Source organism: Cervus canadensis, chromosome 17 (assembly GCF_019320065.1).
Source record: "Cervus canadensis isolate Bull #8, Minnesota chromosome 17, ASM1932006v1, whole genome shotgun sequence".
NCBI classification, from domain to species: Eukaryota; Metazoa; Chordata; class Mammalia; order Artiodactyla; family Cervidae; genus Cervus; species Cervus canadensis.
In genome coordinates this window covers 7,128,900-7,140,555 of record NC_057402.1, presented here as the reverse complement: position 1 = coordinate 7,140,555, position 11,656 = coordinate 7,128,900, and the positions used below count along the sequence as shown (strand labels likewise).

The following is an 11,656-nucleotide window of genomic DNA, read 5'->3' as shown; positions in this document are numbered from 1 at the left end:
TTGGCCACCTGATGCAAAGAACTGACTCATTGGAAAAGACCCTGATGCTGGGAGGGATTGGGGGCAGGAGGAGAAGGGGACGAGAGAGGATGAGATGGTTGGATGGCATCACCGACTCAGTGGACATAAATTTGAGCAAGCTCCAGGAGTTGGTGGTGGACAGGGAGGCCTGGCGTGCTGCGGTCCACGGGGCCGCAGAGTTGGACATGACTGAGCAACTGAGCCGAGAGGTAGTCTAGCCGCGCTTCCCCAGTGGTGCAAACTCTGTGAGGTTCGGTTGCATCTCTCTCTGTTATGATACGGGTGTGAAGGAGGTCACGTAGATGTTCATGAGTCCTGGAGCCATCAGCCCTGCCTTTTTGGAGGATGTCACAGTGAAGGGAATATTTACAGCTGCCCAGCTTTCAGTTTTGCCCCAGAGTTTGATCAAAAAAGAGGGCCAGTGGCTCAAGGCCTGGGCAGGGGCAGTGAATAAAGAGGGGTGCAGGGGAGGCGTGGTGAGGAGATGACAAGTTTGGTGGGTTCATAGCTGCAAGGCTGAATTATTAGTAAAGCTTGATCAGGTCAGCGGGGAGGGAAGGAGTCCTAGAGCAGATGCCCTTACTCGTGGTGACAGAGGCAGGGGTGGGGCTGAGGGGGCAGGGAAGAGGCCTGGGAGCCCAGGGCGGGGCACTGGCTGCGTTTCCTGCACAGGGTTGAGCCTCGGGGGCCTTGGCACCTGGAGGTGGAGATGGAGGAGGGACAGTGGGTCAAGAGCCCAGAGGTGTGAGGAAAGGAGGGGCTCTACCTGGACACCTGAGACCCGGGAGGGCTGGGGTCTTGTGAGGAGTGATGGAGAAATGTGCCTCCATTCCTGGCCGGCTGGTGGGGACTGATGGGAGAAAAGGTCCGTCTGTGCCCCCTGCGAGGAAGCAGAATCCATGTGGGCTGCCTTGGGGCGGGGAAGGCTGCCGCGCGATGGACCGAGGGAGGGGGAGTTCGAGGGCTGTGGCCCCTGGGGAGGGTGTGGGCAGAACAGGGTTCAGCCTGTGGGCTCCTGGGGAGGGTGACATCCGCAGAGCTGTGGCTCTGAATGCCTTGCAGCCGGCAGCCTGTAGGCTGGAGGGCAAAAGGGAAACACCAATAGACTTCACCTCCAAGAAGACTGTGGTGGCTCGTCTGGATCTGGGCAGGGCCAGGATGGGATCTGAGCCTCCCCGCTCCTGGGCTGGGGTCTGCCAGCCTCTATGCCTTTCTGAAACAACAAAGGTATGGGGCTAGACTGTGCCCCCAAATTCAGATCCTGCAGACCCTGACCCCAGAGCTCAAACGTCACTGCGTTATGAGGCAGGGTCTCCAAAGAGGGGGTGAGGGTGAACTGGGGTCCCAGGGTGGGCCCTCATCCAGTCTGACTGGAGACCCCGTAAGAGGAGGTGAGGGCAGAGACAGGCACAGAGGGGTGCCCGCGTGAGGACACGGCATCTGCACCCCACGGAGACAGGCTGCAGGAGGAGCCAGCCCTGTGCTCCTGGATCCCGGGTCCCAGGCTCCAGGGTGTGAGCGGTGACACTGGGGGTCCAAGCCCCCCCGCAGTGCTGTGTGAGGGCAGCGCTAGCCAACCCGCAGTACCAGCGAAGACACAGGACAGGATGTGGTTTATGATTCACAACGAGAACTACAGGGAATTCCCTGGCAGCTCAGGGATTAGGACTCTGCGTTCTCACTGCCCAAGCCCGAGTTCAGTCTCTGGTCAGGGAACTAAAATCCCACAAGCCACGCGGCACAACCAAAAAAACAGAAACATACATATTTGGTCTTCGTTCCTGTCTTTGGCACAGAGCTCCTGAAACCCTCGGCAGTTCCTGTGTGAAGAAACTCATCGAGCTGTCATCTGCCCTGTGAAGGAGGTGACTGGAGGCCCCTGAGGGTGGGGCTGCCAGGAGGGCCAACCTTGGATGACAGCCCCACCCCCTGACCTCTCGGGAAGTGGGGCAGCGGAGATGGAATCGACCTTCCACGGTCAATGATCTAATCAATTGCGCCCAGGCACGAAGCCTCCATGAAGCCCCTACAGGATGAGGTTCAGGGGCGTCCCGGCTGGTCAGCCCACGGAGGTTCAGGGCAAGTGGCTCAACCAGAGGGAGCTTGGAAGCTCACAGCTGCCCCTACACCTCGCCCCAGGAATCACCTGGCTGACCCTGAACTATATCCTTTTTTTTTTTTTTTAAATAAATGAAGGATCTAATAATCTGTCTTGCTGGGGTCAGGGGAGCCTTTGCTCCATAACCCAAGGGTTAGAGGTACAGGTGACAAGCTGGGCTTGGGACTAGCATCAGAATTGGGGGAGGGCAGGACTGTCTTGTGGGACTGAACCCTTAAGCATGGATCCAAGCTGTGTCTGGGTAGACAGTGTCTGAATGGGGTTGAGTTGTAGGACACCCAGCTGGTACTGGAGCACTGCTTGTCGGAGGGGTGGGAACACCCCCCAAGACACACATGCACACACCCGCAATGCACGTTTACACATGCATGCACACATGCGCACACATGTACATATGTATGGAGATGCACACGCACACACCTGCAGCACACGTTTACACATGCATGCACACATGTGCATGCACACACATACACATATGCACACGCGCACACACATACACACACACACACACACACATTGGAATTGGCTCCAGAACCTAATTTTCGAGGCTCCAGTTGTCTGCTGAAGAAGGAAAGGAAATGGGCTTTCTCTGTACACAGATTTCTGTTCCAACTGGTGAAAACAAACCCATTTGAATCCCAACTCAGCGGGGCGAGCTCTGGTTGCCCCAGAGCCGGACTTCCCTACGGGGCTACCTGCTGACCCAGCTGGAGCTGGGGCTGGGTGCCTGGACGAGTCAGCGCAGCCAGCTTCCTCTCTGAACCACCCCCGCTGGACCCTGGCCCTGCAACCAGCTGTCCTTGGACTCCTCCGCGGCTGCTGGGGTTTGCCCACCACCTCCCACCCTCTGGAGCCCCCCGGGGCTGGGCAGGGGCAGCTGCAGGACGGAGAAGGCAGGCCGGGGGGCGTGGTGGCCCAGAAGCCCTGGGACCCGACGGTGATGCCCCTCCAACTGCCGGCGGGTCCCACTCCCCCCACCACAGCCAGCACTGTGGGGACGGGCTCCCCCGCCCCAGGGAGCACTGGGGCCAAGCCCTGCGCCGTACTCCCAGTCGGCATCGTCAGCAGCAGCGCCGCCGGCATGCCCGCTGGCCGTGCCCAGGCTCCCCTCAGCAGCTGTCTGCCACGGTGCCTTGTTCCCCTGCGAGGGCTCAGAGGCGGGAGAGGACGGGACCTGGGGGCAGGTGGCTGGCCGGGTGGGGAGGGCACAGACGTCTGCCCTTCCGAGCAGGTGGGAGGAGGCGATGGGCGGAGAAGGCCCTGGAAGGACCTCCCGTGCCGCTGGGAGGGCTGCACTGTGTCTGCCTCTCCTCGGCTTGCGGCTGCTCAGCTCCAGGCCCTCAGCTTGGAAACTGGCCTCGATGGGGGGTCCTGGGGGGCCCCCGCCTTAAGGGTGGGTGGAGGTGACTGTGGATGCGGAGGAGGGGGTGTGGAAGGGAGGCGCCGAGACAATGGCAGTGACTGTGGCCGGGTGGGGTTGGGGCTGTGGAGAAGGGTGAGCAGTGTTGGGCCAGGGGACCGGGCAGAGGCTGGACAGCTGGGGTGCCCCCCTCCTCCTCCAGGCTGGGAGGTGGGGATGGAGCTGGTGGGTCAGAAGCCTGTGTGTCTGTCCTGAGGGTCTGAAGGTGAACCTCACCCACCGGCGGGCACGAGTGCTGGGAGCAGCGAGGCCAGGGGAGGGGTTGGGGGGGGGGGTGGTTGCGGGCAGCTCGCTGAGCCCGGGGTGGGGGGCAGAGGAAGCTGGGGAGGGGGGCCTGAGGCTGGCCAGATCTGCCCCGGGCGCTCCCTGCCTCAAAGCCGGCAGCTTCCCTGGGGCGCCCTGGGTGCCGCACGTCTGCACCCGCTGGCACATGGCCCCTCACCCTGCCACCTCCGCAGGGCGGCCGCAGCCTGGGGCACCCGTGCTGTGCGCTCCTAACCCTGAGTGCTCCCCTGCTGTGGTTGTGGAGCCCTCTCTCCCCTGAGTCCTCCCCTCAGCACTGCCTCTAGAGACACTGCACCAGGGGGAGGGGTGTGCCCAGCACCAGCGGGGGGGCAGCAGGCGAGCTTTGTAGGAGGGCCTGGGTTTGCCACCCACTGGCTCTGCAACTGCAGGCCAGCCAGGCCTCTCCACGTGCCTTAGGCTGGATGCTCCCCCCATGTGTGGGGGGCAGAGTGTGAGCACGGCTGGGCAGAGCCAGGCTGGCAGGAGGGGTCCCGGAAGCCCATCCTGGTCAGCTGCCCCGCCAGGTACCTTCTGACTGCCCCCCTGCCCTGCCCGGGTTGGCACGGCAACAGCCTCCTTTGGGTTCTGAGAAGGCCCGGGCTGAGTCACGGGCCCAGCCGGGAACAGGGCAGGGCCTCCCTGCAGGACAGTGGCTCCGGTCCAGGAGGAAGGCTCCTTAAGAGGCAGGGTGGGCCGGGCAGGGAAGGTGCAGGTGCCACCTCCCAGAAGCAAGGACGTCGTGCACCTAGGGTCCAGACTCGAAGGCCCAGGAACCAGCAGCCCTTCCTGTACCAATTCACCCCGGGGCACCCTCCGGGGTCCTCTCAGCAAGTGTGGGCTCCCAGCCCCACCCCCTCCAGGGTCTGTCTCAGCTCTTCCTGGCGGGTGCTACGGCCAGAGACACACTCAAGGCCATCTGCCCTGAGCCCGGTGAGGAGGCTCAGGGAACCACCAGCTTCAGGCCCCTGTCAGGGGAGGGGGCCTGAAATGTCCATGCAGACATTCTATCAGCTGGAGCTGGCTCACGGGTCCTAGAACCCCCAGAAGCCAAGCCTGTCCAGCCACCCGCCCGATCAGGTCCCACTCAGCCGTCCCGAGATCAAGCTGGGCGCCATGGGGTAGGGGTGGGGGGGCGGGCACGAGACCCCCGCCCAGCCTTGCTCACCTCTTGTGAGTGTCCATCCCGCCCAGGGGGAGGCAGGGGTGTACAAATGGGGTGTGGAGGGAGGGGAGAGGCACAGGGTGAAGGGGGGGCAGGGGATGGGACTTCCTCTGGAGCAGGGGGACGAGACCCAGCACCAGAGGGCTGGGGGCCTCAGAAAGCACCCCTACACCAGGCAAGAGGCCACGAGCTCTCTCAGCAGGCCCCAACCCGCATCCTACTCCCCAGGATTTGGGGTGGGGGCGAGGTAACAAATCTGGGGAATGAGGATCCATCACCTGTACACAGCCTGCTGCAGCCCACTGCACCCAGGAGACACGGCAGGTGGCCTCTGGGACAGGGCTCCCGGCGTGCCCACCGCCCACCCGGGTGGGTCCCCCCGAAGACCAGCGGCACTTCCAGTTCCCACACGCACTGGTGTTCCCAGGAATAAGCACGGCCCGCTCCACCTGGGGTGGGCTTTATTATCACTGTCACTGAGATGATGACGTGCAAAGGGGAAGACAGCACTGATTTCCAGACCGTCACAGCAGGCGGGTGCGTGCCAGCAAGTCCTCCCGCGGAACGCTGAGCGCCAACGACTGTCCTCCGGGCACGGAGGACCCCCACCCAGGGGCAGCGGTGCCCGAGGGGCGGGAGGCTGGGCCGTCCAGGAGGGCCCCACAGAGCAGGCGCCCCCAGCAAGGCGTCTATCTACACACGCTCCTGCGACACGATCCCAAACGGTTTGTGTCTTAAATATATGTGTGTGTGTGTGTGTATATATATATATATATATATATTATCTGAACTGTGTCAGTTGTTAAACATAAAACTGACCACTTCTCTCTACATTAACTTCACAGTAACTGTTTGCAGAAAACAATGAATCCAGTGTTGATAACTCAGGACAGGCTTCCTGCCCCGGGAAAATAAATTTCTTCCCCAGTGGAAACCCCGGGGGGAAAACCAAGGCTGAGGCTTCATCTCCCTGCTGCCTGCTGGGGTGGGGGCTCGGGTGCTGGTCCGGCTCGGGCCCCGCCTTTGCTGGACACAGATGCCCACACAGGCAGACTCTCTCTCTCTCACACACACACACGCGCACACACACACACACTCACGCATGGAAATCCGATCATGGAGCACATCACCCACGCGTGCAGTCCAACCAGCCCTTCGAGAGGTGCAGGCCCGGGAGCCAGGACAATCAGAAGCGGGGTCCCCTTCCCCTGGTTCTCTCTCTGGTCCGCAGGCCAGCTGCCCACACACCGGGAGGGCTGAGGGCCTGCAGGGGGGCAGCCCCCGCCTGTCCACCTGCTGCAAAGGCCAATGGTCTCCTCACTCCAGAACAGGCAGACGAATAAATACGACATCAAGTGTTGTCAGGAGCCGAGCAATAATTTAAACTTGAACTCGGACCTCAGCACCACTTCCGGTCACAGCAGAAAGAGCCCGCGCTCTGGGGAAACCAGGAGTCCGGGCGGCTCTGCCGCCTTCAGGACCCCCAGAACCTGGGGCGGCCCCACCTCTACCCACCGCCTTGGGATACAGCAGCGAGACCTGGCCAGGGAGCAGGCAGACGAGGCGGAGGGCCCCCACCAAGCACAAATGCAGCAGCCTTTTGCCTTTTAGGAGCGTCAGCCTCTGCAAGTGGTGTGGGGGGGTCCTGTGACCACTGCAAGGAGACCACCTGCCCTCCCCCCACCCCGCCCCAGCAATGCCTGCTTTCATTCAGACCCCCCCTAGGAAAAGGAAGCTCTGATCCAAACTGCAGCCTTCGGTCCATCCCCCACCCCCCCAGCACTCTGGCAATGACCAGCAGCTCCAGGGAGACCGTGATCAGGTGGACAGAGGACCTCCAGATCAGGCCTACCACTGACCAGGAATACTCCAGGCGGGTGGCTGCGTTCCCGGGCCCCCTCGGCAGCCCCTGGGGAGGCCAGGAGGCGCACTGGTCCCTGCGCTCCAGCAGGGGAGCAGCACGGCCCAGCGACCACGCGCCAACATCTGGCAACCTCCAGAGGCTCCTTCTGTATCTAGAAAAACGTTTCCAAACCCCACTCTCTGCCCTGCGCTGCGGTGTGGGCAGGCCCGGAGCTCCGGAGGGCCTGCCTCCCTCCCCAGCGCCCGCAACTCCGCAGCCCCTGCTCCCAGCTGGTTCTGCTACTGCCACCAGGGTTCCTGCTGGGGCCGCGCCCCTGGGACGCCAGCTGTGCCCTGAGGGCCCTGCGGGGCTTGCCGCTGCCACCCGCCAGGAACGGCCTGTTCCGTCCGCGCTCCCGTCGGGACTCACACTGACAGCATCTGTGAGCGGGCATCCTTCACCGAGCGTGTGCCAAGCTCACAGGGTGCCCGGGGCCTGCCCGTGGGGCGGTCAGGAAAGCCTGGGAGGAGGGTCGCTGGCCTCCTCTCGCTGGGGAGCCCGGGCCCTTCAGACCCTTCGGACGCTCCTTGGGACAGACTGGAGGGGACGGAGGAGTTCCGTGTCTGGTCAAGGCAGGTCCAGGGACAACAGTGAGCTGGTGCAGAGGGCCAAGGCTGGAGGAGGCTGCCCGGGCGGCTCCCAGTCCTGCCACGTCTGGGGCCATTTTCCCGGGGCAGCAGGGTTCCTTCCGCTGGGCTGGCCCAGCCCTGGGGGCTTCTCCCGCTGAGCTCCAGGCCTCACACTCCCTCGGCCCCTCCGTGGGCCCTCACACCAGCAGGGACTTGACCAAGCCACAGTGGAACTTGCGCACGTGGCGGTAGAGGTCCCCCGACTGCGTGAAGCGGCGCTCGCACCAGCGGCAGGCGTGCGGCTTCTCGCGCGTGTGCACCACGGCGTGGCGGCTCAGGTTGTGCGAGTACTGGAAGCTCTTGCCGCACTGCACGCACGTGTAGGGCTTCTCGCCCGAGTGCGTACGCTCATGCCTCTTCAGCGTGTACGTGCAGGAGAAGGTCTTCCTGCAGAGCGGGCATGTGGGTGCCGCCCCGTCGGGCGAGAGGCGCGCGCGGCCGCCGTCCCGCTCGCGGAAGTGGGCGCTGAGGTGCGGCTGCAGCACGTGGGCGCCGGGGAACAGCTTGCCGCACAGCGGGCAGAGGCAGAGGCGCCCGCTCGGCCGCAGCGCGGCCTCCAGCGCCCCGTGCTCCGCCTCGGGCCCCAGCGCCCCCCTGCCCACCCCGCGGACCGGTAGCGGCCCCAAGCCCCGGGCCAGGGGCTCCGCCGCGGGAACACCGGGGGGCCGCAGGGGACTGTGGGCGCTCCGAGGGCTGCTGCAGCCGTCCTCCGGCTCGGACTCCGAGGCTGGCTCCTCCTTCACCACCGGCTGGGTCCCGGGCTGCTTCTGGCGGCAGGGGGCGGTCTGGAGGACGCAGGGTGGGCAGACGGGCGGCCGCTTCGGGCCGGGCTTCAGCGACAGGTCCAGGGCCCGGTCTGACTCTCCAGGCGCCTGCCAGTGGGGAGGTCCCGGTGCGGGCGGAGGGCGGGTGGCCTTTGGCCCAGCGGGAGGGAGCCTGGCCTTCAGAGAGGCTGGAGGGGGCGCGGGGGCCCAGGCAGACAGAGGGCCCGGGGGCCGGCCCGGCAGCTCTGCCCCAGAGGCGGGCGTCTCCGGGGGCAGCGCGCGCTCCTTCTCGCGGAGCCTGTTCTTGCAGACCTTGACGATGTCGTACATATGCAGGTAGCTGGCGGCGGCCAGGACGTCCTCGACGGGCAGGCTGCGCAGGTCCAGGCGGCCCTCGTACATGAAGTCCAGCAGACGGCCGAAGGCAGGCGCCGTGACGATGTCGCCGTTGAGCCGCACCGTGTCGCGGCTGCCCGCGGGCCGGTCCCTGTAGAAGAGATGGAAGTAGACGCTGCACGCGGCCAGCACGGCGCGGTGGGCCGGGAAGCGCGCGTCGCCCACCAGCACCGTGCAGTCGCACAGGAAGCCCAGCTCGCGCTGCTGCCTCAGGCGGCCCAGCAGCCGGCCGCCGTGCTCCGGGAACTCCATGCCGCCGCGGTCATCACCTGGGCACAAACGGGACGCCCGTGAGCGCGCCTGGAGACGCCGCGGCCGCCACTCGCCCCCCAGCCGCCCGGCCAGCCCTTCCCGGGTGCGGGCAGCGCGGGGAGAGGGGCGCGGGGCGCCGCGGGCGACTGCCCGCCCGGAGCCGCCCTGGGCACCTGCCCCGAGCAGGAAAAACTCGATCGAAAGTAAACAGGAGCTGTTCCGCCGCGGGGGCGGGTCCCGGGGCTCCAGCGGAGGGGGCCGGAGCCGCGCGAACTTGCGCGCGTCTCCGCCCGGGGCACCCCTCCCCGCGCGGGCGCCCCTGAACTTCACTCTGGGGCGGCCGCCGGCCGCGTCCCCCGACGCCCGAGTCGCCGAGCCGCCGCCGCCGCCCCTAGTCCGCGCCTCCGCGCCGCCTCCAGCTGCCGCTCGGCCCGCCAGATGCCGCCGCCGCCGCCGCCGCGGGGCCCCATTTAAGGCAGCGCGGCCGCGGGGAGCGGGCCGGCGGGCGGGGCGGGCAATGACGGGCGCCCGCCCCCCGCGCTCACCTCCGCCGCCCCGAGCTCCTCTCCGGCCGCTGCCCGCGCCGCGCGCCCTCCCCGGTGCCGCCCCGGCGCGTGCGGAGCTGCGGGCAGCGCGCCCCGGCGGGGAGGGCGCGGGGACGGGGAGGGCGCCGGGCGGGGCGCGCTCCAACTTGGCTGGCCCGGCAGCACTCGCCTCTTGCCCCGCCCCGGAGAGAGCGAAACTCGGGGCGGGGGCTGGAGGGGGCGGGCCGAGGCGACTTCCCGGAGCGGCGGAACCGCTGAGGTCACCCACGCCGCCCCTTCCCTGTCCGCCCCGCCCGGCCGGGCCCCGCGCGCCGCCATCTGGGGCGCTGGGGTGGGAGGGGACGCGGGACGCGGCGGGGGAGGGGGCTCTCTCGCGATACTTGCCGCTTCATCCTCGGGGTCCCCCCCATGGGGTCCCAACTGCGCCCGTCTGTTAAGAGACCCCTTCCGAGGACCAGCTCCTCTCCCAGCCAGTGCCGGCGCCAGTCTCCCGAAGGCGCAGCCGGGAAGCGCGGCCACCTCGCGGGGCGCCCGCCCTGGGATGGAGGAGGGGGCGGGGGGAGTCGTACATATTGAGAAGATGACACCCCCTTTCGTTGAAAGCCTCGTTTTGAATTTAATTTAGCTGGGCCCCTTTTCCAGACGTTTGGGCGGGTTCTCGACCTTGGTGTTCCAAAACTGGGCACTCTCCATCCTCTCAGCGGACCCAGCGCAGCCTCTGCTGGGAGCCAGGTGCACGGAGCTGTGAGCCTTGGGGACCATGCCGGTCCCAGAAGGCGTGATGGGGTGAGGGGGCCATCGCAGTGATAGAGAGAGAGGGAACTGCACCCAAAGCCCAGAGCCGGACTGGGGGCTGGGAGGGGTGAGGGGGTAGTGTTCTGGGAGAGATGACACCTTGAAGGAGCTGGGTTGGCCTTTCAGGTGCAAGGCCACCACGTGAAGGTGTGGGGGGACACCTAGGTCCTGGGTTAAGGAATGAGCCTGAGAAAAACAGAGAGCGATGAACTTGGAGAGGCTGGGACCCCCAGGTGGGGTGACTGTTGGCTTGCAGTCTTCCCAGCTGCCTTTGCAGAGCAGGATGCAGGCGCTGTGGACCACTGCTCAGCTGTCCCAGCAGCCCCGTTGCTTTAGTGAGGCGCTCTCGTTATCTCACTGGTTTTGGTTCGGAAGGCGCCAGGGCCACACAGCAGGCAGGCAGTGGTTGAACCAGGATCCAAGTCTGGCAGCCCAGAACCCCGGGAGACAGAGGGTGGGCAGGGGTGGGGTTCGGCGCAGGAGTAGAAAGGAGGCCTTGACTAGAAGTGGGGGTGGTGATGGGGGATGCTGGATTACAAAGGCGGGACCCCAGCCGGCCAGGTATACAAGGGCAAAGAGGCAGAAAGGCGCGGTGGGGAGCCCCCTAGCCATGCTCTTGGGAGGCCAGGACCCCTGGGAGGGGGGTTCCTGACTGTGAGATGGGGGGGGTGGTAGAGCTCCAGAGATCCTATTTAAACTCTGGTGGGCTGGGGGCCTGAAGAGTGACCGGAGGCCCTGGGGCCCACTGCAGTTAGGACCTAAAGTCTGGAGGAAGGAAAGACACATTCTTATACTAAAATCGATTCCTTGTTTATCTGAAATTCAGATTTCACCGGGCAGCTTGCATTTTTATTTCCTAAATTTGGCAGTCTTTGGCTTGGCACCCTGGACTTGCACTGCGCTCAGAGTCAGCAAGACTGCCCTGGCTCCCAGGGCCCAGGCACTCTGGGGACCCCTTCCTGAGGAGGCCAGCCCCTTCCTTCACTTCCACGCCCCGCCGCCACCCCAGTGTGGGTAGCTGATTTCAAGTTAGGTCAGAGTGAACCCAGAGGGGACCACTTCTTGGGGTCTTGCTCAGATTCCTGCCTCTATCCCCTTCCAACCTTGGGCATGACCCTTAACCTCTTCAGACCCTAATATTCTCACATGCAAAAGGGGGAGATTAACTGGAGGGCCCGGCACATGGCAAGGCCCTGGGGCCTTTCGTGAGTCCTCAGGTTCCACACATGTCTCCCCAAGAGCCCTTCCCGGCTCCTCCCCAGTCCTGTCTCTGCTCCAGCAGCATCCCCCCCCCGGGAGTGGGCCTTCTTGATCGCTCCCACTCAGATGTCCTCAATCCCATGATCTCCTCTTGGGGCCTTCGCC

At 65.2% G+C, this 11,656-nt stretch overlaps 1 protein-coding gene across 3 annotated transcripts; it reads right to left on the bottom strand.

Moving 5' to 3' along the window:
* Positions 1 to 5,436: 5,436 nt before the first annotated feature.
* ZBTB42 (zinc finger and BTB domain containing 42) lies at positions 5,437 to 9,792 on the bottom strand. 3 transcript variants are annotated; one of them, XM_043434322.1, is made up of 2 exons: positions 9,497 to 9,792; positions 5,437 to 8,968 (listed from the first exon to the last, which is right to left on the bottom strand). In XM_043434322.1, the coding sequence occupies exon 2, from the start codon at positions 8,949 to 8,951 to the stop codon at positions 7,677 to 7,679; it is 1,275 nt and encodes a 424-aa protein (XP_043290257.1). In that variant the 5' UTR covers positions 8,952 to 8,968; positions 9,497 to 9,792; the 3' UTR covers positions 5,437 to 7,676. The 3 variants fall into 3 exon arrangements, with proteins under 3 accessions (XP_043290257.1, XP_043290258.1, XP_043290259.1); XM_043434323.1 differs by having other exon boundaries at positions 5,437 to 8,790; positions 9,497 to 9,763; XM_043434324.1 differs by lacking the exon at positions 9,497 to 9,792 and adding an exon at positions 8,969 to 9,381 and having other exon boundaries at positions 5,437 to 8,790.
* Positions 9,793 to 11,656: the final 1,864 nt, after the last annotated feature.